Source organism: Alternaria dauci, chromosome 8 (genome assembly GCF_042100115.1).
Source record: "Alternaria dauci strain A2016 chromosome 8, whole genome shotgun sequence".
Classification (NCBI taxonomy): Eukaryota; Fungi; Ascomycota; class Dothideomycetes; order Pleosporales; family Pleosporaceae; genus Alternaria; species Alternaria dauci.
Window position 1 is genome coordinate 171,872 of NC_091279.1, and position 26,935 is coordinate 198,806.

Genomic DNA, 26,935 nt, shown 5'->3' on the forward strand with positions numbered 1-26,935 from the left:
CTACTATGGGTTTGATTTGGGTTTCTTTCCTGCCTAGTTGGGGACAATGGCGCCTCATCAAGGACTGTTTCTTTCTTTTGGCGCACTCGCATGCATCCATTCGCATATGATACCAGGAATCTTGGGTAGCGATGACGTGCAGGTCCATCATTTTACTGTTCTGGCGTTGTTTTGAATTGCATAGGGTGTCCTGGTTTAGGCGCATGGCTTTTCTTTTTTTTGGAGGGGGGGAGGGCGGTGTTTGGTCGTGGTCACAGAATGATGGCTTGAGTCGTTGTTGAGGAGAGCAGTTGTTGCGTTTTCATCATCCTTAGACCGGCCCTTGGGGCAAACAAACACGTATGGAAAGCTGCGTAGTATATCGATAGCAGAGGAATGAATATGAGTTAATGTATGAAGACCGTGAACCTGATATTATATGTAGCATGTTGATTGTTTGGTTCAGTGCCACTATACTTGCACTGCACTCCTTGTTTTTGCGATTAGGTATCAAAGCTCTTCAGCAAGTGGGTTTCCCCCTACTTCACAAGGAACAGAGTCACTGCTCCTAGTGCTCGATTATCAAGTTCATAGTCTTGTCACTCGCCATGTCAAGAGACGGAGATGCTGATAATCTTAATGTCCTCCTCTGGTTTCTCCTTGTAAACCTTTGTATTCTCAATCTTGTGAATGACGTCCATTCCCGCAATCGCCCGTCCGAAGATGGTGTGTTTGTTGTCGAGCCAGGGCTACAAATGCGTCGTAGTTAGCGTGCCGCATCATCAGTGCGTGATTAAAAGAGAGACAAGAACTTACAGTCTTTTCCGTTGTAATGAAGAACTGACTCCCGTTTGAATTCGGTCCAGCATTCGCCATGCTCACCGTATACGGCTTGTCGTGCTTCAGATTTGAAAACTCGTCTGCAAACTCCTTGCCCCAGATACTTTCTCCGCCCGTGCCGTCGCCAAGCGGGTCTCCGGTTTGAATCATGAATTTGCGAATGACGCGGTGGAAGATGACGTTGTTGTAGTAGTTGTTGCGTGCGTGCGTGACGAAATTCTCTACAGCCTTTGGCGCGGCGTCGGGAAAGAGACGAATGGTAATGTCGCCGTAGGTAGTGTGTAGTGTAGCCGTTGTGCCCGTTGCTGCGAGTGCCTTGTCCGTTTTTTGTTTGTTGGCGCCGGCGGCGCGTGGTTTTTCGTTTTGGACATCGCGCGTCGACTTTGCGGCGCTGCCATCGTTGGTGTACATGTAGAAGCGGACTTTGCCAGAACCGGTAGAGACGAGCATAGCGTCTCTGGCCTCGGCTTCCTGCAGGAGTGGGTTCTCGCTTGCTGCCATTTCGACTGTCACAACGCCCTTTTTCTCTGGTTGGCCTTGGTAGAGGCACAGCCACAGCGGTCGGATGGACTCTTCTTGGCCGTACAGCTTCACGAGCTTGTTGGTCAGCGTGTTGATGACTTTGACACCGTACATGCTGCCGTATAGGATGAAGTTGCTTGTTTCGTCGAATATGACATTCATGCGGCCCCTTGTAGCAGGCTGGTCAAGCTCTCTCTCGACGGCTATGCGTCGGCCAAACTCCATGTCCTCTAGGTGCTGGACAGCGGTACCGGCCTGTTGCATGCTCGTGATAGTCTCGATTGATTCATCGTACGTGCGATGGAGTTTGCCCGTTGCAAAATCGAAGACGCGGACCTTGCGATCCGGAAAGGAAAGAGTCGCAAACTGCTTCCCGGTAGGGGATATGGTAAGCGACGAGGGCACGCATTTTGACTTTTTAAACTCGAACAAGTTGGTGGAGCTCTTGAGCGACCACACATTGTCTGGCTTTTCATAGTTTCCATTCGGTCTCCAGTACTCGATCATGCCCCCTTGATCGACGCTCACGACACAGTCGAATTCATTGTTGTATGCCATTATGCTGACCGAGGCCCTGTGCACGCTCTTGAGCGTTTGCAGCGGCTCGGCATTCTCTCCCCTCCCATCGTATATGCGGATCCAACTATTCTCTTCAGAGCTGACGGCGAGCTGAGGAAAACTTGCGCCTCGCCCATGTACCCAGCAAACCGCCCTAGGGGTATACTCGACGGTCAGCATGGCGAGGAGATCGAACGTGACGACGTCGAAGATCTTGATCGTCTTGTCGGCGCCTGCAGTGGCAAAACTACGGCCGTCGGCGCTCACGCTGACAGACTTGATGTCGCCATTGTGCGCCCTGAACTCCTTGACAAACTCTATGCCGCCAAAGTCCTTTTTCCAAAACTTGACGACGCCATCGACGGAGCTCGTTATGAGGAAGTCGGTGTGGGGCGTCAAAGTGGCAAAGCACAGTTGCTCGCGGTGCATGAGGGACTTGGAGTAGCGGGTTGCGCCAGGCAGAGCCGCGACATAGAGCTTCTCATACGGCAGTTTGCGCTTTTTCCTCTTGGGCGCCGAGGATGGGAGGGCGGGTCCAAAGTCATCGTCATCGGAGGAGGAGGTATCGTCTGGAGTGTGTGTGTTAGAAGGTTTGCGCGCGTGAGGTGCGGATTGGCAATACCGTCTTTTTGGACCTGGGCCGCAGCTTCTCGCGCAGAGACGGCGCCGTCAGCCTCCATGTCAGCACGCGAGCGCTTCACCTTGGTCGGCGACGGGGGTCCGGTGGCGTCCATGATGGCGAAGATGGGCAGTGAGTTTGTTCGTGGGCGGACCGGGCGGTCGCAGGCTCGATGATGCTGATGCACGGTCGGAGCTTCCAACGACGCGCTCGCTCACCTACTCTCACTTTCTCGGACCCTCTCCCGCACTCCGCAACAACACCAGCCATCGCCATCACCACAAACCCCAACATTTCCGCGCTCCCCCACGTTTGACCCGGCTCAAGGCTGAGAACCTGCCATCACTGACTGCGCTCACCGGTACACTTCCACCTTGTCTCCGCACCAGACCCGGCCGCCTTGCCATTACCGCCTCCCGCACCATCACAACCACTTCCACAGCTACACTCACGTCCACCGCACAACCCCACCATGAGCGGAAGCGGCGACCAGGAGCGCGAACACGCCCTCGAAGCCTACAAGTCCAAGCTGCTTGAGTCGAGAGAATGGGAGGCCAAGCTCAAGGCACTGAGACTGGAGATCAAAGGCCTCCAGCACGACTTTGACGTATCAGAGGACAACATCAAGGCGCTGCAGAGCGTCGGCCAGATAATAGGAGAGGTGCTGAAGCAGCTGGACGAGGAGCGATGTACGTGGCCATCTGCATGCCCTCGATACGCGCCACGCTAACGTCCCCGCAGTCATTGTCAAGGCCTCGTCAGGGCCCCGTTACGTCGTCGGATGCCGGTCAAAGGTCGACAAGGCCAAGCTCAAGCAAGGCACACGTGTGGCTCTCGATATGACGACGCTTACCATAATGCGCATGCTCCCCCGCGAAGTCGATCCCCTCGTCTACAACATGTCGCTCGAAGACCCGGGCCAGGTTAGCTTTGGCGGCATCGGTGGTCTCAACGAGCAGATCCGGGAGCTCCGTGAGGTGATTGAACTGCCGCTCAAGAACCCAGAGCTGTTCCTGCGAGTAGGCATCAAGCCGCCAAAGGGCGTGCTGCTCTACGGTCCGCCGGGCACTGGCAAGACACTACTGGCACGTGCCGTGGCGAGCAGTCTCGAGACAAACTTCCTCAAGGTGGTCAGCTCGGCTATTGTCGACAAGTACATTGGAGAGTCTGCGCGTCTGATCCGCGAAATGTTTGGCTACGCAAAGGAGCACGAGCCCTGCATCATCTTCATGGACGAAATCGACGCCATCGGTGGACGACGCTTCTCCGAGGGAACGTCGGCAGATCGTGAGATTCAGCGGACTCTGATGGAGCTGCTCAACCAGCTGGATGGCTTCGACTACCTCGGACAGACCAAGATCATCATGGCGACAAACCGACCAGACACACTCGACCCAGCTCTTCTCCGCGCTGGACGTCTGGACCGCAAGCTCGAAATCCCCTTGCCCAACGAGGTGGGACGTCTGGAGATTCTCAAGATCCACTCTGGCAGCGTGGTGACGGATGGCGAGATTGACTTTGAGAGCATTGTGAAGATGAGCGATGGTATGAACGGTGCCGATCTGCGCAACGTGGTCACAGAAGCGTGCGTATTCTTGCTTTTCCCTCCCCGTGTGATTATTACCGTATCATGGCTAACCTGTCATAGTGGTCTCTTTGCCATCAAAGACTACCGAGACTCGATCAACCAGGACGACTTCAACAAGGCAGTGCGGAAGATGGCAGAGTCGAAGAAGCTCGAGGGCAAGCTGGACTACCAGAAGCTGTAGTGCTGTAGTCTAGATCCGATTGATGATGATGATAATTCACAGACTTGAGCCATGGACATTATGAACAATATCATCGTAAGGAAAGAGGCTGACATGGTTCTACGGACTACTTTTTGGGTACATCTCGACCTAGTGATTATTCCGATGCTCAAGATTGCTAGCTGTAGAACTGCATTGTTGTTGCTAGCTAGCTGGAAACAGCATTCATCCCCGGCTATCTGGAGTACCCCACTAGGAATCGGTGAATGCATACATGAATGCACGTCACGCCAAATCCACAACATCTGTAAAGGGCAAATCCAACGTACCGCAGAGGTAGGTGGTCGGGGTGTGAATTATTCGGATCCCGATAATGACATGTAGTCTGACGTCATCGTTGGACCTACGGACAAAGTTGCTGCCTTGTCTAGAGGTAGGTGATATCACATATCGCTCGAACCGCGCAAAACAAAGGACTGCTGATATCTGCAAGGCATTTTTGGTCAGACGTTCTTTTTGCTTCGGTCCTCAACTGGCTACACTAAAGTATTGGTCACAACGAAAACCATAAAAAAAGCTTGTCGTCTTCGTTGGGCACCTGATAAATTCATGGGCCTAGAGTATTTACTGTTGTCATCACCATCCATCTGTACAGCCATATGCCAAGACAGCACACAAAACATGCAGCTTCTACTTACTGCAGGTACTTGTGTTCCTGCAGCCACGTCTTGACATCCTCCGCATCTCTCTCCAACCAAGCAGCTTTAGCGCTGATAGCGTCGATGCTCTGCGACAACGCCATATCGAAGCCCTTTGTGCTCTTGCTGCTAAAAAAGGCCTGGATATCATCAATGTGTTCGCGGTGCGTGAAGCCCGATGTCGTAATGGCGACAACCGAGCTTAGCATGCTCAAGCTAGGAGGCAGCCTCCGCTCGAGTTCCGACCAGTTGTCCTTGACCCACTTCCACAGCGCGTGGCAGCCCTCTGCGTGTGACCTTAGTGCGGCAATGGGCAGGTAGATGTCCTGGCCCTTGACCTCGTCACTGAGGGCCATGGCGAGCGTGCGCTGGATGAGCTCTGGCGACTTGGCACGACCGAGCGCGCGAAGAGCAGAGTTGCGCTCGTCGCTTGTGGCCGCGTTTCGTGACTCGTTGACAATGACGTCGTACTGAGGATGGTTAGTTTAGGTTGCAGACATGACAGCCCAACGACTTACTTCTTCTGGCCCGCCATTCGCCAACACAATGGCATATACGCTGCCGCGGATGTTGGGGTGGATGGCCGACTTGTCGCCTGCCTTGAACTTCTCAAACATGTCAAAGGATGCCTTGGTAATCTTGTCGTCTCCGGCGATACCGGCAGCACCAAACATGAGGCCCTTGAACTGTTGCTCGATATGGCCGTCTTTCTCATCAAATGTCCATCCCAACTCATGTGCCTTTTCTGCGCTGAGGTCCAGTTGAAACTTCTTCAGAGCATCCCTGATCTTCTGGTCCTCAAACATCCATGCGCCCCGGAGGGAACCAATGCGACCGGTAATCTCTCCCCAAACGACAAACTCTGCCTCGTGCTTGAAGCTGTCCAGGAGCGAGAGTATGCCAGACGTCTTTTGATAGCCAGACGCAGCTAGCGAGCCAGCATCGGCAATCATACCAGCTCTGTCCTCAACAGTCAAGAGGCCCTCCTTGGCCGAGATTCCAAGCTTCCTCAGTCGCTCTGGCGTGTACGAGGTCCGGTAAAGGCCAGAGTGGTCTGCGTTGAGCTTGAAGAAGTCGAGATCCTTGAGCTTGAAGTCGGCTTCGCGATCGAAAAGCGTCAAGTCCTCGTCAACGCCTTCTTTGGTCCGGAGCGCGAGGAAGACTGGGTACAGGGTCTGGTCTTCCTCTGGCTTGACGTCGGCCGTGCGGAGGAACCGGTTTTGCTTGAGGTGGATAGAGTCGGCGCCCTCGGTCACGGTAACGACCGGGAAGCCAACCTTCTTGGTCCAGATATCCATGACCTTGCCAACGTCTTTGCCGCTGGCATCAGCCAGGGCAGCCCACAGGTCGCCGGTTTCTGTGTTGCCATAAGCGTGCTTCTTGAGGTAGCGGCGAATACCCTCCATGAAGGTTTCTTCTCCAACATATTTGGAGATCATGCGAATGACGCTAGAGCCCTTGGAGTAGGAGATGGCGTCGAAGATCTGATTGATCTCATCTGCGCGCTTCACGGGCACCTCAATGGGATGACTGCTGCGTAGGGAGTCGAGCGAAAGTGCGCTAGCCAGATTGTCCGTAACATAGCCTTCCCAGACCTTCCAGTCGGGGTAGAAGACGTTGCAGGAGTACCACGACATCCAGGTTGCGAAGCCTTCGTTGAGCCACAAGCCGTCCCAAAAGTCCATGGTCACGAGATTGCCGAACCACTGGTGTGCGAGCTCGTGCTGCACCGTCTCGGCAACGCGCTGCTTGGTAGCCGCACCGCTGACCTTTTCGTCAATGAGCACATCCACGACGCGATAGGTGACGAGGCCCCAGTTCTCCATGGCGCCTGCGCTAAAGTCGGGGATAGCGACCATGTCCATCTTGGGCAGTGGGAAGGGACTGTCAAAGGTCTTCTCGTAAAACTCGAGCGTCTTTGCAGCCAGCTCGAGAGAGAAGCGGCCGTGCTCAATGTCTCGGTCCTTTGGAGCATAGACTCGCACAGGGACGCGGAAGTTGTTCGTCTCAATGTAGTTGAGCTCGCCGATGATGAAGCACAGGAGGTAGGTCGACATGAGGGGCGTCGGGTTGAAGGTGACGGCCTTGCGCTTTCCGCCCGACATGGCGCTGTCGACTTGCTTCTCCGACGCCACGTCCATGTTGCTGAGGCAGGTCATCTTGTCGTCGGCGATGAGGGTGACGGTGAATTTGGCCTTGAGGGCCGGCTCGTCGAAGCAAGGAAACGCCCGCCTGGCATCCGTGGGCTCCATCTGCGTGGTAGCCATGTATGTGGTCGAGCCGTCGGGGGCCTTGAAGGAGGAACGGTAGAAGCCGGCCATGTTGTCGTTGAGGACGCCGGAGAAGGCCATGGTGAGCTTGGCCTGGCTACCGCCGGGGATGGTCTGGTCGAAGCTGACCTTTGTCGTCTGCGCATCGTCGTCGGTGGTGACCGTGGGCGATTCGGTGATGACTTGCTGGCCGGCGGTGACCTTGGTCGAGTGGATCTTGAGCTCGTTGGTGTTGAGGGAGATGGAGGTTGTGTCGTCGACGACGTCTAGACTGGCGTGGTGTCAGTGGGCGGCTTGTTGTGCAAGATGCGCGTGTGCGTTACTCAATGGTGACGGTGCCTTGGTAGGTGAAGTTGGCAAAGTCGGGCTCCAGCGTCAAGTCATAGTGGATGGGCTTGACGTTGGCGGGCAGCACCTCGCGGCCCTTTGTGATGTCAATGGACGAATGGCCCTCGGCGCCAAAGTGCTTGCACATGTTTCGTCGGTGGGAACAGTGCCTCACAGTGACTAAGGCAGGGTGTCGGGAGGATGGAGGGGAGCGGAGGGACGGTGTCGGCGAGACAGCGGGGTAACGAGAGAGGCGAGTGTTTGACGTTGTGAGCGTGTGCAAGAGGTTCCGACGCGGCTTCAGTCGACTGGGACTGCAGCAAGGAGCGGTGACGGGTCTTGACACCAGAAGACGGCCATGATGGGTGAAGCGGTGCATCTAGCTTCTCGTCTGCTGTGGCGCGACGTGCATACAATACCAAGGGGACCCAGGTGGAAGCAAGCACGGAAGATGCCCAAGCACACGAATACTGTACAGTACAACAGCAGTCCCCAGGGCACTAGCAGCCTTTTTGTTTCAATCAGCACGCTGCTTTGGAAGCGCATACAGTGAGACGGGGCAGAGGCTTCTCCAGTCCTGTTGATGTTGATGTTGCGTGCCCCATGTAGCCTAGTGGAACGTTCCGCTAGCCGGTACCTATATAAACCTTGCCGTCTTTTCGTCAAAGGCTTTTTTTTTCTAATTCAACACGCAAGAAAGTCCTCCCAGCGTCACCCTCTCCGCAGAGACGCTGTGTGTTCTGGCCATACAGCCAGTTCTTGCTAGAAAAGAGCTAGCCCTCGTTTGAGCCCTTTCGCAATTCCTGCATGAGTGAAAGGGTATAGAAGTAGGGTCACATGACATTGCTGTGCTGTTGCTGCGGCGTTGAACAGCGCGCAAGTGGTGCGGTTGTAACGCGTGCTTTGGGTGAATAGATGTTCCGACTTGTGTCTCGGCATGATGATGGGCAGGCATGTGCGATGATGTTTGGTTCGAAAAGTTGTTTGCAGGGCTCAAAGCACGAGGGAGCTCTTGATCTCCAAGTCGCGCCTCAGCTATAACGTACTACAAAGGTGCCCATGGTGTTCTGCGTCAAGAGTCGATGCGAAGAAAAGATACCTGCAGCATAGGCCGGTATGCACCCGATGATGTATGCGTGGATGGAGGTGGAAATCACGAGTGTATTATGTGAGCGACTAGCCGCGCTCTAGCGTCAATAAGATTCAGAAAACCAACACTGTTTGCCCCAACCACGCACTACAACGTGGTAATAGAAACAATAAGTAAAAGTAGACAGACAAAGCATAAGGCTGCTAGTATCTCTAAGATTTCTGATTTTAGAAATTCCGAGGTGGAAGATGCAGCCAATCACGAGTCTATTATGTGAGCGACTAGGCGCGCTAGGGGATTTGGAAATTGAACCATTCTCTCCCGCACCTACTCTCAGCATCACCACCGCCGACAACCCGACGACGCATTGCCTCCGTCTCCCTCCTGCTCCGGGCCAGCTTCATATGACCATGTTGGCTCGCTCAGCACTGCGTACGGCACGCTCCGCCGCTGCCACGGCCCGCAATGCCTCGACCAAGCCGGTACGCCGCCCGCATGGCCTCAAGACAGCCCGACAGCTCGCGCGAGCTTCATCGACGCCATCGCTCGCCGGGCTGCACTGCTCGGGCCTGCCCCGCCTCCATTGAACAATCTGGCTGACGGAATGGGTGATACAGCGCTTTGCCTCGACATCGAGCTCCGCCGACGGCACCGCCTCGGCATGGAAGAACAACGCCCTCCCCGCAGGCGCCACCATCTTTGCCGTCGGCTCCACGGCCTGGTACTGGCATCTCTACGGACGCCAGGTCGATGCCATGACGCCCGCCGAAGAAGGGTGAGTGCGCCCCGCATGCTCCGCCCTGCCGTCACTGTACTGACGCCATATGCCTCTACAGCCTCCACCCAACCCAGTACCCGTGGGAGCACGAGAAGTGGTCCAAGACGTTTGACCACGCAGCGTACGTCGTCCCCGTCCTGCCGCACATGCGCAGCCCCTAACCTGCCACAGTCTGCGCCGTGGCTTCCAGGTCTACCGCGAGGTGTGCGCCTCGTGCCACTCCATCTCCCGTGTGCCCTACCGCGCCGTCGTCGGAAAGTTCATGACAGTCGACGAGGCCAAGGCGCTCGCCGAGGAGAACGAGTACGACACGGAGCCAAACGACCAGGGCGAGATTGAGAAGCGCCCCGGAAAGCTGTCCGACTACATGCCCGCCCCCTACAAGAACGACGAAGCCGCCCGCGCTGCCAACAACGGTGCTCTTCCCCCCGATCTATCCCTCATGGTCAAGGCCCGCCACGGCGGCTGCAACTACATCTTCAGCTTGCTGACCGGCTACCCCGAGGAGCCACCTGCCGGTGCCGTTGTCCAAGAAGGCCTCAACTTCAACCCCTACTTCCCCGGCACCGGAATTGCCATGGCCCGTGTTCTGTACGATGACTTGGTCGAGTACGATGACGGCACCAAGGCTTCGACCTCGCAGATGGCCAAGGACGTGGTCGAGTTCCTCAACTGGACCGCTGAGCCTGAGATGGACGACCGCAAGAAGATGGGCTGGAAGGTGCTCGCCGTCACCAGTGTTCTGTTCGCGCTCAGTGTCTGGGTCAAGAGGCAAGTCTCCCCACTCCCCCCCATTGTCTTGCTCACAAACTAACAACTATGACAGGTACAAGTGGGCACCGCTAAAGACACGGAAGATTGTCTACCAGCCACCGCAAAACAAGAGCATCCTCGATCACGTTCCCAAGCCAAACAACTCCGGCAAGACGAATCAATAAACATTGAGTGGTTTTGCATTTGCGCGGTTCAGGAGAGCGGGTAGCGGAAGCGTGTGTTCTATATCGTGTACATTGCCAGGTACTTCCATCAATCACATTTCTTTGCCTCGTGACATGCAGTCCCGTGCTCTTCATGCCACTTGTTCTGAACATGCGTGTCTTTCACTCCCCGTAGGGTAGTTTTCTCGCAAACTGAGCAGCATCCGCTAGGCCACCATGTACATCTCTTGATTGTAGTTCCACTTCGCCGAAATAGTTGGGCCCGCTGACCTGTTTGAAGCGCAACCTTTTGAACAGTTCAAGGCTCCGGACATTGTCTTTGTCAATCTTGACTCTCAGGTAGCTTAGGGACTTGAGCTTGTCCGTGTCGTTTGCCCCTTTTGCGTATTCTTCCATAATGGCCGGCAACGAGGTAGCTATGTACCACATGAAAGCCTGCAGGGCTTCTTTCCCCAGTCCTTTTCCCCGGGCGCTAGGCCGAGCAATCATAATCTCCAACTCGCCGACCGTGTCCACCTTTTCTGTCTCACTATTGTCTTGCTGCCCTGCGTCGTCGTTGTCGTCTTCCTCACCCGGATACAAGAATAGATTCACGTCTCCAACCATGCGATCGGGTGCATCTTCGACTCCGGGAGAGATCTTGCCCGTTGTGGGGAGATCTGGTGCTGTCTGTGTGTGAGGTGAAGTGCAGATGATAAAGGTCAGTTTGTCTGCATCTTGACGCCACGATGCTTGCATGGCGTACTCGTCCTGCAGCGTCAGTGGCTCGGACGCGGTGAGCTTCTGTAGTTCCTGTATCTCAGTTAGCCATTGGAGGGATTGGAGTGGTGAAGAATCGAGTGGGGGGGGGGGGGCTTTTGGTATACCTCGTCTTGCATCCATTCGTGGTATGTGGGGACGTGGTGAGAACTGTACGGAACGAGAAGGAGGCGGGGTGTAAGGATTGCTGTAGGAAATTGGCATCTTTGTTTGCGGTTAAGCTTCTGCGATATATACCTTGGTTTTCGTTAACCTTCATGATGGTTGTGATTGTTGAGTAATTTTTATTTTTTTTCGTGTTTTCGATGCCGTTCTTTACCACACGAAGGTTGTGAAAATCTTTAAAGATCTAATCGAGGCAGAACGACCAGAGTAATTCGGTATATTCACACGGAAATCAGGCGTGCCTCCGTATGTATCATACTCGGAGGTTCAATCTTCTACGGCAGTATGATGTGTTGTATTCTGCTGCATACAGTCGGAGGATACCAGTAGCGTCAATTTACGCCACGGTCAAGATTAGGTGTTTGCTCGGACACCAACAATATGACCGGACTTGAGCGATCAACTGCAGACGTTCATTCAGTCCGACAATCACCAGCTGGTACTATTTGTATTTCGTTCCAGCGCAGAAAGTACATGGGTTCTTCTCTGGACTGGCTCGCGAAGGGGCATTTTTGCGCGCGACGTACCGTAAGAGCGGGAAAGCATCGGGCAATGCTTCCAAGGTTGACTGCGACACGCCTCCATCATGTCTCACTCTCCAACAGAACCGACATCACCTCTTGCCAACAACAATCGTGCGCAGTCTTTTGAGTAGATCCGCCCCAGATACTGCAAACACGAAGCTTCATGCATCCATGCCATTAAGAGACCACGGATGGGATGCACTCGGAGAGAGAAACGTGTCCTAGGTCAACAACACTACACTGTACTACACACATCCTCGCTGAGGATTCTTCAACCCCCCAAAAATGGATTCAACACGCGTCTTGGTAACAGGCGGCTGTGGCTTCCTTGGTACCGCCATCGTCTCTGCACTCCTGCGCAGCAAAAGATACGCCATTACTGTCATAGACGTCAACCCGCCCTCGCTCGGCAGCACCAGCTTTACCAACAGCGTGCGCTATGTGCGCTGCAACATCATGGACTCGTCTTCCCTGTCCAGCGTCTTTGCCGAAGCGCGACCCGCCGTCGTCATTCATACAGTCGGCGTCTTCCCGCTAGGTACGAAGCGCTACTCCATGCGCGGCAAAGACGCCGTCTTCAAGATCAATGTCGAGGGAACGAGGAATGTGGTTGAGGCAAGCAGGGAGTATGGTGCAAAGGCTTTTGTGTACACGAGTAGTGTGACTGTTGTTTTGGATGAGTTGGATTGCGATTTCAGGAATGTGGATGAGCGGTGGCCAACGGGTCGTGTGCACACGAGTTATGGACAGAGCAAGGTAACTGGTTTTCTCTTTTTGCTATGTTTTTCCTTGTCTGTTCTTTCCATTTCATTTCGTACAGAGCTCCTCCTGCACAAGACCCAGGAAAAGTTTCGAAACCATCCATTGCCATCACACCAAATCTTGCTTCTTAGCCAGCCGATAAAATCTCCACAGACCTTGAAAAACGAAATGAAAACAAGAAGACGCAAAAGAGAAAAATACTCACGCATCCCAGGCCATTGCCGAATCCCTAGTCCTCTCCGCAAACACCCACGACTTTTCAACCTGCGCCCTCCGTTGCGCCCCCATCTTCGGTCCCAACGACACCGTCTGCATCCCCACAATCCACTCGTGCATCTCCACGTCCTCCACGCCCTTCATCCTCGGCACCGGCACCAACCTGCAAGACTTTGTCTACCTCGACAACGCCGCAGACGCACACGTGCTCGCCGTGCACAATCTAACAACTTCGCAGACGGCGGCTGGTCAAGCCATGTTTATTAGCAATGGCGAGCCCGTTACTGCAAGGGCACTGTGTCTCGCGGTGTGGAAAGAATTTGGGCATGTGCCGAGGTTCCAGGTTAGGGTTCCAGAAGGCGTGGGGTGGTGGTTGGGGTATTGTGCTGAGTGGGTCGAGTGGGTAACGGGTACGGATGGTGGTGGTGGGGTGCTTAGTCGGGGGATGGTGAGTGATGGGTGTCGCGATCGCTATGTTAGTATAGCAAAAGCAAGGCTGTTGCTGGGTTACAGACCTAGGGTTGGCTTGGAAGAGGGTCTGAGGATTAGCTGCCAGGTGAGTTCAAGGCATAGACTGCGTAGGGCGAGCGGGTGTGAAGAAACAAGGAATGCTAACTTGGTCTAGCATTATAGGGCGAAGCTGGAAGGGAGGAAGAAGACTTGATCCAAGGCACACCGGACCATGATGAGTTTGGTCGTCTCGCATGGTATCGACTGTCTGAACTTCTCCCTCTTCAATAAGAGATAAACGAAACAAGAGCTGTTGCCTCTACGATTGTTGTGTGGAGAAGGGGGGGTGGGTTGGAATGTAGTATTGCATGTCATTGTTTGCCATAGATTGCATGCTCCGGGAAATAGTTTCCCAGCACCTTGATTCAAGCTACCGTCACACTCGCCTCTGCTCATTCAACCACTTAGTTCACGACCTCTTCGGTCTCGTCAATAATCTCCTCTACAATCTCCTCAATCTCTTCCTGGTGCCCATCGTCTGCCTGCCCAGGCGTCTGTCCCTTGAGGGATGCCAGCTCGAGGTCGGCTCCTTGGTCGCGCAGCCTCTGGGTAACCTCTTCGCGCCATCTGCGCCACTCGTCCAGCATCTCGCGGCGAGCCTCGACGACTGCCTTGTTGGCGGAGCTCTTCTTTGCAACGTCCTGCTCGTCAAAGACCTTGGAGTAGTTGCGCAGGTTCTTGCGGATCTCGGCTTGCTCCTCCTTGGAGAGAAGGGTCGGGGGACGTGGGCGCCAGAGGAGCTGCTTGAAGCCTTCGATGGCTTCTTCGCGGAGCAGTGTACCCTTGAAGTCATAGAGATGGTAGCCGTTCTCCATCTAGCGGGTGTTAGCAGAAGCAAAAGAAGACATGGTGGTAAAGATACGTACGCGGTGACGGAAAGCACTGGCAACGGTGGCGACATAGCGGCCGGTAGGGTCCCACTCAATGTCGGTCACACCGTAGTGCTCGGCCGTATCCATGAGCTGCAGGTTGGCGTTGACTTCCTTGTCACCCTTTTCAGACTCGTCCTTTGGTCTGTCGAAGCTCATGTCCCAGAATTCGAGTTCAAAGGACTGCTGAGACTGGAGAGCAGCGACAACGACGAACCGTCCCTTGGGCGACCAGTAGATGGCGTTGCTGTTCTTCTTGTCAATGGTTCGGATGTGACGGAAGTTGCCGGGTGCGCCGCCTTTGAGCTTCTCGGGGGCGAAGAAAGAGACGGCAGTCTTGGGGCCCACGGCAGCGCCCTGAATGACTTCGCCAGTTGTGATGAGTACGAAGCGGTTGCCCTTGGGTTCCCAGGCAAAGTTGATGACAGTGTCCTTGATTGAATCGACGACTTCGACAGGCACACCCTTTTCGCGGACACGAAAGATTTCGAGATTGGTGGCGAGGGACTTTTTGGACTTGGAGTGACGGTCCACCTTGACGCAGACATAGGCAGCTTCGGATTGCCAGTGCAGCTTTGCGTCCGAGACGTTGAAGAGGTTTCGCGTGCGCACAATCTCCTTGGAGGGAATGGACATGAGGCCGACCTTGGCGGGATTGCTGCCGAGTTCGGGTGTCCAGTAGCAGAAGAGCTGTTCGTACGTCTTGATGCCGTCTCTGCGGGGTGTTGCGGGAGCCCATTCAAAGTCCATGACGCCCTCGATCTTGACCGACGTCTTGTCGAGCAGGTTCATGCGCGGCAGCTCGTAAATGGAAATGGACTGGCCCTGCGTCATGCGAGCAACATACTTGTCGTCGGAAGACCACTTGAACGTCGGCCACTGCAGCTTCTTCTTGACGGGGTTACCGTCGGCGTCGGTGCCGCCCGGTACGTCAATGGTAGCAAAGGAGCGCAGGGGCTTGCCTGTGGCAATGTCCCAGATGATGTAGTTCTTGCCGTCCTCCTCGAGCGAGAGCGATGGGACCGGGTGGTTCTCGTCGACCTGGAGCGGGCGGTGGGACCAGGTGGTGAGGTACCTTTCGCCGGGCGAGAAGTCGACCAGGTTGACGCCGGGATGGGCGAAGCGCTTCTGCCTGCTCCAGGCCTTGCCGCCCCACAGCTGGACGCCCTGGGCGTGCATGGAGGTGAGGTAGGTGCCCTGGGGCGACCACTGGATGAAGGACTCGGTCCAGTTCTCGCGGTCGACAACCTGCTCGGGCTGGTCTTCCTTTTCGTTCCAGAAGACGCCGACCTTGTCCTGGCGGTACATGGCCATCTGGTCGCGGCTGTCGGCGTCGCCCAGCCACCACCTCAGGTGCTCCTTGTGCTCAAAGGGCGGGATCTCGGGCGCGTGGTATTCGTCGTCGATGCGGCCCTCCTTGCCGTAGCGGTCAATGTCGGTGAGCTTGTTGACGGCCATGGTGTGTTTCTTGTCGAGCGCCGTGCCGTTGAGCTGCTTGACGGCCGCGACAGCCTCGGCGGGCGCGCTGTACTCGACAAAGGCATACCCCTCCGTCTTGCCCGACTCGCCCACGGGCATGTGCACGCCATCGTCCTTGACCTTGCCGACGCTGTTGAGCTTCCTCAGCACAAACTTGACGAGCTTGGCCTTGCTGTCCTCGGGCACAATGGGGAGGCCGTCGATGACGACAAAGGCGTCGAGCCCCTCGTCGAGCCGCACCTGGAACTGCTCTTCAATGTCGGTAAAGTCGATTTGGCTCTCGTCGAATTCGTCGTCGCCGTCCATGGGCAGGTTCGAGTATGTCGACGCCATGATTGCGGTATAAGTCGTGTGCGGTCGCAGTTGCGGCGGCGGCGGCGGCGGGGTGCGGTTTTGGTGATAACTTTGCGAGTGCCCAGGTAATTTTGGTGCGCGCTAGTGGGGTCGTTAAAGGAAAGACGGCCATTCCGCCATTCCGCCTCGCAGCCTCGCAGCCTTGGAGATTCACAATCATTACACCATACACACTGCACGCCAAAACTTTGGCCGTGACCATCTGGCACGTCCACACATTGCCCCGAGATGCACTACGCAAGTCACCAGCTGCATCATCGTGAGAAGCTGTTTGGCTGCAGTTGTAGCATGGTTGTTGTACCAGCACATGATCTGGAACAGTCAAGCGGAACCATTCAAACGGCTTACTCATGTCCGAATTCAACATCTTCATAGTCGGCGCGCGTCAACACTAGTCGCTACTAGCATCCCGAATCGCCCCCATCGCCTTTTGTAATACCTTCTTCGTCTCCTCGTCCACCACAGCCTTCTGTACCTCCTCCAATCGCTCCACCCAAAGCTTCCATCTCGCTTCGTTGTAGCCATTCCACTCTTCGCCAACAACACCGCTACCCTGCGCAGCGGCACGACCACTGTATGTCTTTCCCTCTTTGCAAAACGCGTACAGAGCTTTACCTGCGTAGATGAACCATGCCGCAGCCGCTTTACACTCCTTGTCTCCGCTTTTACTGTAGATCTGGCCAGGTGCTGAGTCCTCCAACACGGAACGCAGCGTCCAGATCGCGTAGATGGAAAGGTCCACTAGGTCAGCAGCCGTAAGGCGAGCGGCAAATGCGTTGATATTAAATGGCTCTGCATGTCGCTCTAAGGAGAAATTAGCGGATCGACTCTTGCTCCATGCGTTCAAGTTGAAAAACACTGGCGAGGTAGGGCTACATACCATCGTCCCAACTCTCTCGAATGACGGGTCCCAGCAACGGAAGCTGTTTCCAGCCAGCTTGCTTGCCCCAAATCTCAAACGTGGCCGGCTCTTCCAAGGCAGCCACGGCTCCGAGGACCTCGACTACCCTATCGAGCTCGTGAGCTGGCGTCTGCGATGCGTATTCGACCACTTGGTTCCAGATATCCCATAAAGCAGCCTCGCCAGCGGCTGCATCACCAGCAACGAATGCCGAAATAGCAGGTCCTACAAGGAGATTTGCAGCCGAAGAGACTGGTATCGAAGTATCCATAACTTGTACGATGGTTGGAGAGGGACGCGGTAGGTGTTGGATACTTCCTCCGCGGCCATTTCCTCCATGGCCACTCCCGCGAGGGTCACTACGTCCTCGCATTGAAAAACTCGGTTCTTGCAAGATGCGCTAAATGGTCCAGATAATGCACTCTGCAGGTGGGCTTAATCGAGGTATGTAAAGGTTTGCTCGAGGGGGGGATTTGTACTTCAACTGAAAAGTCTTGGATCTAACAAAAAGTCCGTGGCAACGTTTTGTCTGCTGCTCTCACAATAGCAGCTGCATGGGCTGAACAAGCAAAGTCTATATACAAAACAGCGAGGCAGGAGGTGACGTATGCAGACTAACCATCGGCACAATACACCTACCACCTTGCTCTCGTGCTCGGGTGTGTTGCACCAACACCCTAGCTAGTGTCTAATTAGCGCCTTTTCGACAAGGATACCAGGCTTGTTTGAGATCAAATATATGTACTATTTCCTGACCAATGAACAGATTACGAAATCCTCAAATTCGGCTGTCGCATGAACCGGCCGGGCCGGCCCCAAGCCCCAAGCCTTCCAATCTACGAGAGCCGTTGCTGAGCACCATTTGTCGGCCTTCAAAGATCATCCCTACGAAATTGCTCAGCCATAGCTGCTTGGCTATGAAGGATTTGTCACATAGCCTGAATATTCTCTACGTTACTGGGTCGTCACATAGACGAAGCGCTTTCACACCTCATCTCTACAGCAGGCAAACCAACCAGAAGTTTACACTTTTAGCAGGCTCACTCATTCGAACAAATCATAATAAAATGTACGTCCCATTCTGAAATAAGCTCTGTCTATGCTGATCGTATATAGATCTTACTAAACACTGTCAAGCCGCTACCCTGATCCAAGTGACGTATCTTAATAGTTAAGTGCAGAGGACAAAGGAATTCCTAGGAGCAGACGCAGGGACGCCATTGTGCGTCATGGCGCCAAGGAGGTCGCAGTTTCCTGTGGTTGAATCGTAAGCAACCACGCAACGGTCTGCTCCTGGTGAACCTGAAGGTAAGCTGTTAGCAAGTACTACTAGGGAGCGAAATCCAGCAATGACAGTACTCATGTCGCTAGTGATATGCTGATGCAGCTATGTGATGTGAACAGAAACTTCACTTACCCCCGTTGTAGGCGCTGTTACCACCAACCAGCGGATACTCTCTCAAGTTCCCTGTGTATGACCCAAAATTAAGGCGTTCGCGGTTGTTGAAAAAGTGAGGGTATCCTCCCGGGCCTTGTCTGTCGTCATACAAGCAGAGAGTAGAACGGCAGGCCTCCAATTGAGAGTTGGAGTAGGTAACTCCATCACACGTTATGTCACGTTTCTGGAGCGTGCGGGTTGGAGTAGGAGTTGCAAACGCCGGTGCGGCGAGGAGGGCGACGGTGAGTAGAGCCTATACAAAGTTGTTAAGATGTTGAGCTTGAAATAGCATTTTGTTCTTGAATGCTCGGACCTTGTTGAACATAGCTGGAAGATGTTGGTAAATGATTGAAAGGTTGGAAGCTTTTAAAGTCAAGAGAGAGTCTTGATGAACAACGAGTGACGGTTGAAGATATTTCGATTTCTATATTGCTAACCTGCCCTTTATATACAAGTGAAGCTTCAGGCTTGGCTATGCCTTACGAAACCAATTCCCGTTGATATCACCAAGGCCTTGTGATACGAAGGAAAACAATTATGCAAGCATTCTAGCTGAAATCATATTCTACAAGATCCGAATCTACCGATTCCAAGACTTGTCCGTCTTGGCGTGAGATTCGGCTTCCACGGATTCTAGAGAGCTGCGCAATAGTGCCTGAACGATTACTACTCGGAGATCGTGATAATAGATTAATTCCCAGCGATCACTGCTCTTTCCAGGACATTGTGCTATTTTGTCTGTGCGCATCAACACAGAAGCGGAAGAGATCAGGTCTTTAGGGAGGCTACCCAGAGACCGGTAGGTAAGCACTAGCAGGGTCCTCACGTCAAGTAAGCATGGTAAGAGCCGAGAACCTACCATGCTCCCAAAGTCGTTGTTCATGTTGATCACATATCTACTATAGTGTCTGGCATAAATTTTGTATGTGGAGGTGCTAATCCGGTGTGCCTTTAGGTACGTCGTAACTAAGAAGAGACGCTTATATAACCAATTCTTCTATGACAGCACGGAACTGCTACCCCAGCTAAGGTTGGCCCTCGCTCGCGGCCTACGTACAAAAATTGCGCCAAATACCGTAGTAATGCATATCGTCCGTTGTGCAATAAGACCTAACTGGGCTGACAGTAGGGTCCTAGCAGCTTATCGAGTAGGCCCTACATCGGACATTTTCATCACTCCATTTGTAGTAGGCACCCTAATTGGGGCTATATCACATTGAATCGAGCAATGCTTGAGACACATATAAAGAGATACACGTTTCTTCCACCAAGATCATCATTCACTTCATTGTCACATCTTCTCACTATCAACACTATACTCTCTTCTTCACCATCAAATCCAAGCCTTCTTTTCCGTCTACTAGAACTCACTTCAGGAGCTCAAGATCAGTCAAAGGTAACCCCCCTCCTCTCAGGGTGTCCCTCTGCTCTTTCTCATCCTTCTCAGATGGTCCAGTTCAATATTCTCGCTCTCGCCGCCATCGGCTTTGCCCTTCCCGCGGCAGCACAAAGGAACTTTTGTTCAGCTCTCCCTGGCGACCCTTGGGCCACCTCAGCTACTGGCTTTAGATTCCAACGGACCAGTTCATCAACTTGGAACTGGTTCTCCCGCGACCGTAACACCGATATCAAAATCTACCAGGACTGCAACGTTGTGCAGAATCGACCTAACAGCCAACGAGCTCTTCGTACAGTCTGTGTCGCTACATCCAACAACTATCAGTGTTACGAAGCCCCCGGCCAAAACGACCCAACTGGATCATGCTTCCTCAACGACTGCTCCAACATCCGCAATGTCTGGGGCTGGTATGACTAGATTATCGTGCTCTCTGTGGAGGACAGGGCAGATAGGGATTTGATTTTGATTTTCTTATATTTTATCCTGACATGGTCCTGGCCGTTCGCAAGCGCAAGAGTAGATCCTAAAACAGTGGAAGTGTTGCTATACTAGTTTGCTATCTAATTACATTCCTTATACTTTGCTCCCAATACTGTTTGACCTCTTGAAACTATAGATGCCGTTCTTGTTCCGCAGTCGAGAACTACTACGGTATGATCGCTGCCTTGGGCATGGCTGAATCAGAAACCCATGGCAGATAGTCGCTTACACCTCAGTAGAAGTCGACAGAAAACTTGTTCAAGAGCGATTCGCCAGCAATGCTTGCTAGAAGCATGAAACAAACTTTCTTTAAAGCTGGCGACCCTCAGCTTATTCGTGTGTCATTTCTTCTGCTTCACTGACCTCTTCCGAGGACCGTATACCATGACTCACAAAGCGTACCAGTCGCCTAGCCAGTCTATAGGCCGACGGATACGCGTAGCGAACATACAACGAACCAGCAGCTTGTTCGGAAGCTTCCTTCAGCTCTTCATATCTTTTGGTTGGGCGCGTATCGTTTGCAATCCGTTCGTCCTCGTCGTCGTCCTGCCATACCTAGATCCAAAGCGGCGGTCCGCAGGACATGAAGCTTGATGCGTGAACAGCACCGTCCCAATCTAAGATACTAGTGACAATTGGTTCCAAAGTGCTTGTCTTTAGATTGACCAGAACGTCGTGAGGGGCGAGTTCTAGATGGCAAAGGAATATGTGATTTTCCGCGAACCATCCATCCATATCCAACTCTGCCGCCATCATTGTGTACTGGTTCTATAGTTTTGGACGCACTGTATGCAACGGCTAACTTTGAGGCCTGTCAAACTTACGAGCCTTAAAGATCGTTCCTAATAGGCTATACGTGGATAGAGTAAATTTGTCTTTGCTGGACACCGAAATCTTGCTGTCAAAGAACGGCTCAGCAATAATCCGATTGGATCCTGCTCTAGCCTCGCTTGTATTCGCCTCTTTGGCCAGAGACCAGTAACATTGCTGTTCACAGCCAACATTTGACAAAGCACACGTCCCGGTTCTCTTGCTATTCATTGTTCGTCGTCATGACCCAAGTCCGGAAGAGGGGAGAACACATCTACGTTGGGCAATCGAGTTTGTATCATGTAAAAACCCCTCAGCTTGTTGTTTGAGGTCGTGTTATACACCATAGGTAACATCTGAAATAGGGACGTTGCCAAGTCATCCTACATAATGCAAGGCAGCTACGTCTCGATCCAGCCTGGCCGTGTCGGAACGAGGAACTCGGAGCACATAGTCGAAGCTATGGCCCTGTTGCTTTTTGTAAATACCTTGCTTTACTGTATGTAGATGTATACTGCATACTACTATTACTTATTACACTTTACACACAGCACGCCAAAGCTATAACTGCTACGTCGCCGAGTTAACTCTAACTCTTACAAGAACAAGCTAATTACGCTTACTACGAACGTGGTACAATGCATCAAGAGCCACACACACACACACACACACCATCCAACGTGAACTAGATTGAACCCATCTCCTCGTCACATCTCCCGTGACCGTCTTCAGCCAGTCGACGCCCATCGCACAAGTCCACACGCCGCCCAGGGAAGGTATACGCTAGAAACACAGAAAACAAATAAGCATCGACTAGCCCTACGACCCGCGCTTACCTTCACTCAAGTCCATGATTGGGCTCTTGACCAACCTTCCGCTCGCCGAAACTCGCTTCTGCAGCCGCGCGTCCCGTTCGCGCGCCCGTTCAGACGGAGAGCTGCCGTTGCCTGCCATGATGGGCGGCAAAGACGGCGGCTTCTCCACGCTAGGCGGGGGCTGACTTCCTACCATGGGTGCTGGACGTTTGCCAGCACGCTGCTCCGTCTTGAAGTCGAGATAGCTTCGTGCCGAGTGCCCGAGTGGAATGGGCGCCGGCAGCATCGGCAACTCTGCGCCATTTTGCAGCAATAGCTCTGCGACGGGAAAGGCCTTGCGCATAGGCTGTGCTGTGCCTGGGCGAGCGGCCGAGCCCGGAGAGCTTGCAGGTGATGCTGTCGCCGAAGGAGATGCTGGGTCGGCGGCGGCAAGTGCAAGGAATACGGCGTGTGTGCCTCGTGACCGATCGCGCGCATTGGGATTCGCTCGGAGTGCTAGTGCGTAGAGTACGTTCTGGATGTCGTTCTTCTTAACCGACGCCAACAGCGTCTCCTCTGGGGTTGCGTAGTGTGACATGTTTGGTGTTATGGGTGCCACGAAGGCCCGATCGGCATACTTTGACGTGATAAAGTGCAGCCTTTGCTCTCTCGTCGACATGGGCCCTGGCTTCAGCCCTGGGTCCAGCCTAGCTTCCCAGATGGCATTGCTGATGCGGTTGCCGACCTTGAGCAGTATCTCGATGATATCGGGAGTAAAGGACGTGACGTCCAGCGTCAAAGAGCGCACCTTTGTAATGTGCGTGCCTAGCGACCGATGAATACCACTGCACTCGATACAGATGATGATGCCGAGATTGATCGAAACCCAGTCGACCTTGATCTCAGTACCGCAATCCGCGCACATTCTGTTGCCCGCGTCCGCATCTCTCACTTGCTTGAGCAGCTTGCCATCGTCACCAAACGCCTCGTCTCGTCGATAACCGCCAGGCCGATCGCCCACTGTAGCATGTCGCGCTGGTGCTTTGGAGCTGTATGTGTTACGATGGCTTGACATGGATGGACTCTTGCCAGTAAGCACAGACGCAATATCGCGATGCGTTTGCCCAGGCAGTGAGTCGGTTGACGGCCGGTCCGACTTTCCTGCCGTCTCGACGGCTGTCTGCAGAGCATTGTTGACTGCACTGATCCATGACTTCATGTCTTCTTCGTTGGTCGCCTGGTACACTCGAGTGTATTGTGGGGTAATGACTTCGAAGCAAAACCGGCGGTCCGCGTTACGCGCTTCCCTCACCGAAGCCATGCGAAGGTCGATTGGATCCATGTGGAGCTCCAGGCTTTGCTTCCAGTTGGTATACTCTGAAAGCCTGCCCTGATCAAGGACGATCCAGAATCTGGAGAGTTGTCAGCATCATTCGTTCAATTAGTAGAAGATGCACTTACTTGTGCCAGGCTTGCTTGTTCAGGCCTTTGGGATCCACGTGGCTTCCAGGCCTGCTCAGCGCCCACAAGAGACCTTCTTTACGATGCGCACCTGAACTGGCTTCAGCCATTGCAGTAGGGTCCTTTTCTTCGAGATCTCTGATCCCTCTAAACTTGTCCGGCTGCGGCGCCACCATGGCCAGAGTCGCTTTGGTAGCCTCGGGGCTTTGTGGTAATGCTATCGAGGAGGGGATGCTTGTAGATGAGATGGCCTGGGGAGGCATCACTGTGCTCTGAAACACGGGCACGAGGCTTCCCTTGCGACCAGGAGGCGGCTCTGGATCGGATCTCGACGTTGTCCGGGGCACACTGCTCGTTGATGCTGCGGGAGACGTGAGCGAAGGCATGGACACGTCGTCGAACGTCTTCTTGATCGTCTCCAGCGCTCGCCTCTTCTCCTCTCTTTCGGTCCTCTGAATCTGAAACTCCTTGTCTGCTTCCTTGACCTCACAGCTCAGGGCCTCTAGATGTGGCAACATGGTCTCGATCTTCTTTGCCGTCTCTAGGTAGCGCTTGGCCTGGGCGTCGGCATATCGCGTGAGGTGGGAGAGGACTTCTTGGTCTTTCCGGCCTCCATGCAGGTCCTGCATAAAAGACGAGTAGTCGAAGCGCTTCAGCTCAAAGTTGCGCCTCTTTGCCTGGTATTTGGAATCCGTCTCGGCGCGCTTCTTCTCTTTGAGTGAATCTTGCCGCTGCCCCAGGTACCTCCCCAGGTATTGGTAGTAGTCCTTGCTCTCCTCCTCAAAGTCTTTGCGCTTCGTCTCGGCCTGCTTGATGTCGATATTGTAAAGCTTGTATATGGGATCAATGATGAGTTTTTGGATGTTGGTCGTGTTTGACTTTTCGTATCCAAGTATCTCCTTGGCAATCTTGTCAAAGTAGTGATCAATGGCCGGCTGCACTGCATTTGCGTTGGACGACGAGGCCTCTCTGAGCGCGTCCATGAGGTCGGCCATGGCATTGTTGCATGCCACCTGAGCCTCCATGGCAGACTCGGCGCGCTTGAGCACCTTTTTCCATCTCGTGCGCATGTTGCCCGTCTTCTGTTCGAGCGACTTCATCGTGGCGCGGAACAGCGGCCCATCGTCGGTCTGACTGAGATCTTCGCCCGGACGCGACACGTCGAGCTTCACGGGCGCACTCCCGCTCGACAGCGTGGTCGTCTGGCTTGGTATGAGGCCTAGGCTGTGCTCGGGGATGGGCTCGCAGATTGGCGATCTCGGGGGTATGCTGTCCCACTCGCGGTCTTCGCCCGCCGAGTCGCTCACTCGCGACTCTATCGACTGTGCCGAGGGCACGCGCAGTCGGGGAGGGACGCCCAGTTCGAGGCGCGGTGAGGGCGACTTTGGACTCTGTAGCTGGCGCGCCGTGTCTGGAGTGGTCAGCGGGTGAGAGGGAACGAGGGGAGTGAAGGGGAGGACACGAACTCTGGACCCAGAAGGTGAAGCTTGCCAGCGTCTCGAGCCGGTGTGCGCGCTGGTCGTACTCGACAAACTGGAGCATGGGTATCAGCAGGCGCGGCGAGGGAGAGGAGATGGTATACACACACTACAGCTTGTGCGCCAACCCCCACCGCGCGACTCGGGGGTGCGGGGCGGCGTCCATTTCCACGACCACTGGAACTGGACCGACGAGTGGCCGGCCGTGGAGTAGTCGCCGACGAGCTCGACCTGGGGGTTCTTGTGCAGGTTGGGGTTGGCGTGGAACTCGCGCGTGACGAGGTTGTCGAGGTCCTTTGAGCTCGAGGCAAAGAGGAACGTCAGGCCGTTGATGTTGGTGTCGACGAGGCCGGTGGGGGCGACGTGCGAGGCGGCGCTGGTGCTGTAGCTCGTGGGGACGGCGAGGTGCTGGCGCAGGATGAAGGTGAAGTTGAACGTCAGGTCGTCGTCGTTGGGCAGCCGCAGGAGGAAGGCCGGGGGCCCGTCGGCGTGGGGCGGTGCTTCGGGGTCCTGGATGTACTCGATGACGCTGTCGTCGCCAAACTCGCGGCGGGGCGAGTAGCGCGTGGCCGGAAAGGCATTGGGCGCGATGTTGAGAAGGGTGCGATTGCGGGCGCTGGTGATGTTGAGCGCGGCGACCGAGACTGCGAGGGGGGGTTGGGCTGGTTAGTCGAGGCAATGGCGCAGGGGACGAGGGACGGGCGCAGAGTCTCTGGGCTTACATCGAGTCTGGTCGCGCAGATAGAGGTCGCCTGCATCCGTGGCCCTGCTGTGAACTGCACCCATGCCCGCTAGCAACACGCCGTCGAGGGCGAGGGCGAGGGCGGCGACGACGAGGAGAGGGGCCGGCGGGTCGTGTGCAGCGAGGGCGGGTTCTGCATGGATGACGGGTATAGCATACGATATGGCGAGGGGGGGATATGGGGTGGATATGGGGTAGATATGTTTGGCGTGGGATACAGACGTTACAGAAGCGTGCTGGAGTGGCAGAGGGCATGGACAAGGTCCCGTCCCTGCATTGCGCCCCGCTTCGCTAGTGTGCTCTCTCTTTCCGGCTGCAGTACCGTCGCCATTTATTTGCAAACCCGTCACAAGAGGGCGCTCATTGTAATCGGTCGGTCCAACATGCCTCTGCGCATCCCCACGCTGCACCATGCCCTGCGCCAGCCCCTCGTCAGCCCCCGCGCTGCCCAGCGCCGCTTTGCCCGCGTCCAGGACGTCCGCTTTCTCGTCACACACGACTCGCAGGAGCGCATCCTCGCAAAGTACAAGGACAAGCTCGAGCACAAGGCGCGCGAAAAGGGCCTCCGCGGCCTCGACGAGCTCAAGGAGCAGTACAAGGACAAGATCGAGGAGCTGCGGAAGCAGGCCATTGTGCCCGGCGCAACGGGGCCCTTGACGCCGCCGCCGTCGCCAGACACGACCAGCACAGCAGCAGCACAACCGCAACAACAACAGCAGCACCAACAGCAGCACCAACAGCCAAAGAGCCCCTGGCCGTCGCCCCCTCCACCGCCCGCTGCCTCGGGCTCCCCCTCGGCACCGCCGCCCGGCGTCAAGACGCTCAATTCCTTCCTCGACCTCGACAAGGTCAAGACGCTCCCCGACAAAGAAGTCCAGGCCCTCTGGCGCCTGCGGCACGCTGCCAACCCACAGAGCGTCCACTTCGCCGTGCCAGCCACGACCTTTGCCCACCTCCTCCGCAGCGCGAAGCAACACCCCTCCTTCGTGCTGCCCGTGCCCCGCGAGATGCCCGCCGACGCCTCGCCAGCGGCCCCGGACCAGCCCCAGACGCACCAGGCCGCCGAGCTGCACTATCTGCAGTTCGCCCACCCGCACGTCGACACGACGACGCTCATGTTCACCACGCTGGCAGAGTTCAAGCTGCGGGGCGAATTCGCCAGTCCGCACACGACAATCACCTTCCACCAGGAGCTCGCCCAGAGCCACAACCTGGTCCTCGGCCAGGGCTCGGTCGTTGAGAACAGAGGCGTCAGCGTCGACGACGCCAGGTGGCTCGTCATGTGCATGCAAAAGTTCTACGTGCAGACGGAAGAGGGCAAGGGACGCAGCCAGCTGCTCAACATGTTCACCCGCGGAGACAGCGCATTCCAGGTAGAGCGGCTGATAGACGAGGCCGAGAAGATTCTGTAATTCTACATGCATGCC

The 26,935-nt window shown here is 54.9% G+C and overlaps 12 protein-coding genes across 12 annotated transcripts; 5 read left to right on the forward strand and 7 right to left on the reverse strand.

Annotated features, from left to right (window-relative positions):
* Positions 1-590: 590 nt before the first annotated feature.
* Positions 591-2,633, reverse strand: ACET3X_007987 (uncharacterized protein; the record flags this gene model as incomplete). Its single annotated transcript, XM_069454240.1, has 3 exons — positions 591-728; positions 796-2,468; positions 2,522-2,633. The coding sequence occupies 3 exons, from the start codon at positions 2,631-2,633 to the stop codon at positions 591-593; spliced, it is 1,923 nt and encodes a 640-aa protein (XP_069303589.1).
* Positions 2,634-2,990: 357 nt separating this feature from the next.
* Positions 2,991-4,287, forward strand: ACET3X_007988 (uncharacterized protein; the record flags this gene model as incomplete). Its single annotated transcript, XM_069454251.1, has 3 exons — positions 2,991-3,207; positions 3,260-4,103; positions 4,167-4,287. The coding sequence occupies 3 exons, from the start codon at positions 2,991-2,993 to the stop codon at positions 4,285-4,287; spliced, it is 1,182 nt and encodes a 393-aa protein (XP_069303590.1).
* A 673-nt stretch (positions 4,288-4,960) lies between these two features.
* ACET3X_007989 (uncharacterized protein) lies at positions 4,961-7,709 on the reverse strand (the record flags this gene model as incomplete). The annotated part of the gene is made up of 3 exons (XM_069454262.1): positions 4,961-5,434; positions 5,483-7,505; positions 7,558-7,709. The coding sequence occupies 3 exons, from the start codon at positions 7,707-7,709 to the stop codon at positions 4,961-4,963; spliced, it is 2,649 nt and encodes an 882-aa protein (XP_069303591.1).
* A 1,352-nt stretch (positions 7,710-9,061) lies between these two features.
* On the forward strand, positions 9,062-10,367 carry ACET3X_007990 (uncharacterized protein; the record flags this gene model as incomplete). Its single annotated transcript, XM_069454273.1, has 5 exons — positions 9,062-9,133; positions 9,269-9,426; positions 9,488-9,550; positions 9,601-10,200; positions 10,256-10,367. 5 exons carry the CDS (start codon positions 9,062-9,064, stop codon positions 10,365-10,367), a joined length of 1,005 nt encoding a protein of 334 aa, XP_069303592.1.
* A 162-nt stretch (positions 10,368-10,529) lies between these two features.
* On the reverse strand, positions 10,530-11,385 carry ACET3X_007991 (uncharacterized protein; the record flags this gene model as incomplete). The annotated part of the gene is made up of 3 exons (XM_069454284.1): positions 10,530-11,159; positions 11,234-11,313; positions 11,364-11,385. The coding sequence occupies 3 exons, from the start codon at positions 11,383-11,385 to the stop codon at positions 10,530-10,532; spliced, it is 732 nt and encodes a 243-aa protein (XP_069303593.1).
* A 715-nt stretch (positions 11,386-12,100) lies between these two features.
* On the forward strand, positions 12,101-13,457 carry ACET3X_007992 (uncharacterized protein; the record flags this gene model as incomplete). Its single annotated transcript, XM_069454295.1, has 3 exons — positions 12,101-12,571; positions 12,792-13,349; positions 13,419-13,457. 3 exons carry the CDS (start codon positions 12,101-12,103, stop codon positions 13,455-13,457), a joined length of 1,068 nt encoding a protein of 355 aa, XP_069303594.1.
* A 250-nt stretch (positions 13,458-13,707) lies between these two features.
* On the reverse strand, positions 13,708-15,984 carry ACET3X_007993 (uncharacterized protein; the record flags this gene model as incomplete). The annotated part of the gene is made up of 2 exons (XM_069454306.1): positions 13,708-14,118; positions 14,170-15,984. 2 exons carry the CDS (start codon positions 15,982-15,984, stop codon positions 13,708-13,710), a joined length of 2,226 nt encoding a protein of 741 aa, XP_069303595.1.
* Positions 15,985-16,396: 412 nt separating this feature from the next.
* ACET3X_007994 (uncharacterized protein) lies at positions 16,397-17,177 on the reverse strand (the record flags this gene model as incomplete). The annotated part of the gene is made up of 2 exons (XM_069454318.1): positions 16,397-16,809; positions 16,886-17,177. 2 exons carry the CDS (start codon positions 17,175-17,177, stop codon positions 16,397-16,399), a joined length of 705 nt encoding a protein of 234 aa, XP_069303596.1.
* A 900-nt stretch (positions 17,178-18,077) lies between these two features.
* Positions 18,078-18,669, reverse strand: ACET3X_007995 (uncharacterized protein; the record flags this gene model as incomplete). Its single annotated transcript, XM_069454329.1, has 3 exons — positions 18,078-18,208; positions 18,324-18,597; positions 18,658-18,669. 3 exons carry the CDS (start codon positions 18,667-18,669, stop codon positions 18,078-18,080), a joined length of 417 nt encoding a protein of 138 aa, XP_069303597.1.
* Positions 18,670-19,263: 594 nt separating this feature from the next.
* On the forward strand, positions 19,264-20,404 carry ACET3X_007996 (uncharacterized protein). Its single transcript, XM_069454340.1, has 3 exons — positions 19,264-19,299; positions 19,474-19,740; positions 19,792-20,404. Exons 2-3 carry the CDS (start codon positions 19,573-19,575, stop codon positions 20,158-20,160), a joined length of 537 nt encoding a protein of 178 aa, XP_069303598.1. The 5' UTR covers positions 19,264-19,299; positions 19,474-19,572; the 3' UTR covers positions 20,161-20,404.
* A 1,448-nt stretch (positions 20,405-21,852) lies between these two features.
* ACET3X_007997 (uncharacterized protein) lies at positions 21,853-25,552 on the reverse strand (the record flags this gene model as incomplete). Its single annotated transcript, XM_069454351.1, has 5 exons — positions 21,853-23,239; positions 23,289-24,699; positions 24,755-24,821; positions 24,875-25,410; positions 25,489-25,552. The coding sequence occupies 5 exons, from the start codon at positions 25,550-25,552 to the stop codon at positions 21,853-21,855; spliced, it is 3,465 nt and encodes a 1,154-aa protein (XP_069303599.1).
* Positions 25,553-25,891: 339 nt separating this feature from the next.
* ACET3X_007998 (uncharacterized protein) lies at positions 25,892-26,920 on the forward strand (the record flags this gene model as incomplete). Its single annotated transcript, XM_069454362.1, has 1 exon — positions 25,892-26,920. One exon carries the CDS (start codon positions 25,892-25,894, stop codon positions 26,918-26,920), a length of 1,029 nt encoding a protein of 342 aa, XP_069303600.1.
* Positions 26,921-26,935: the final 15 nt, after the last annotated feature.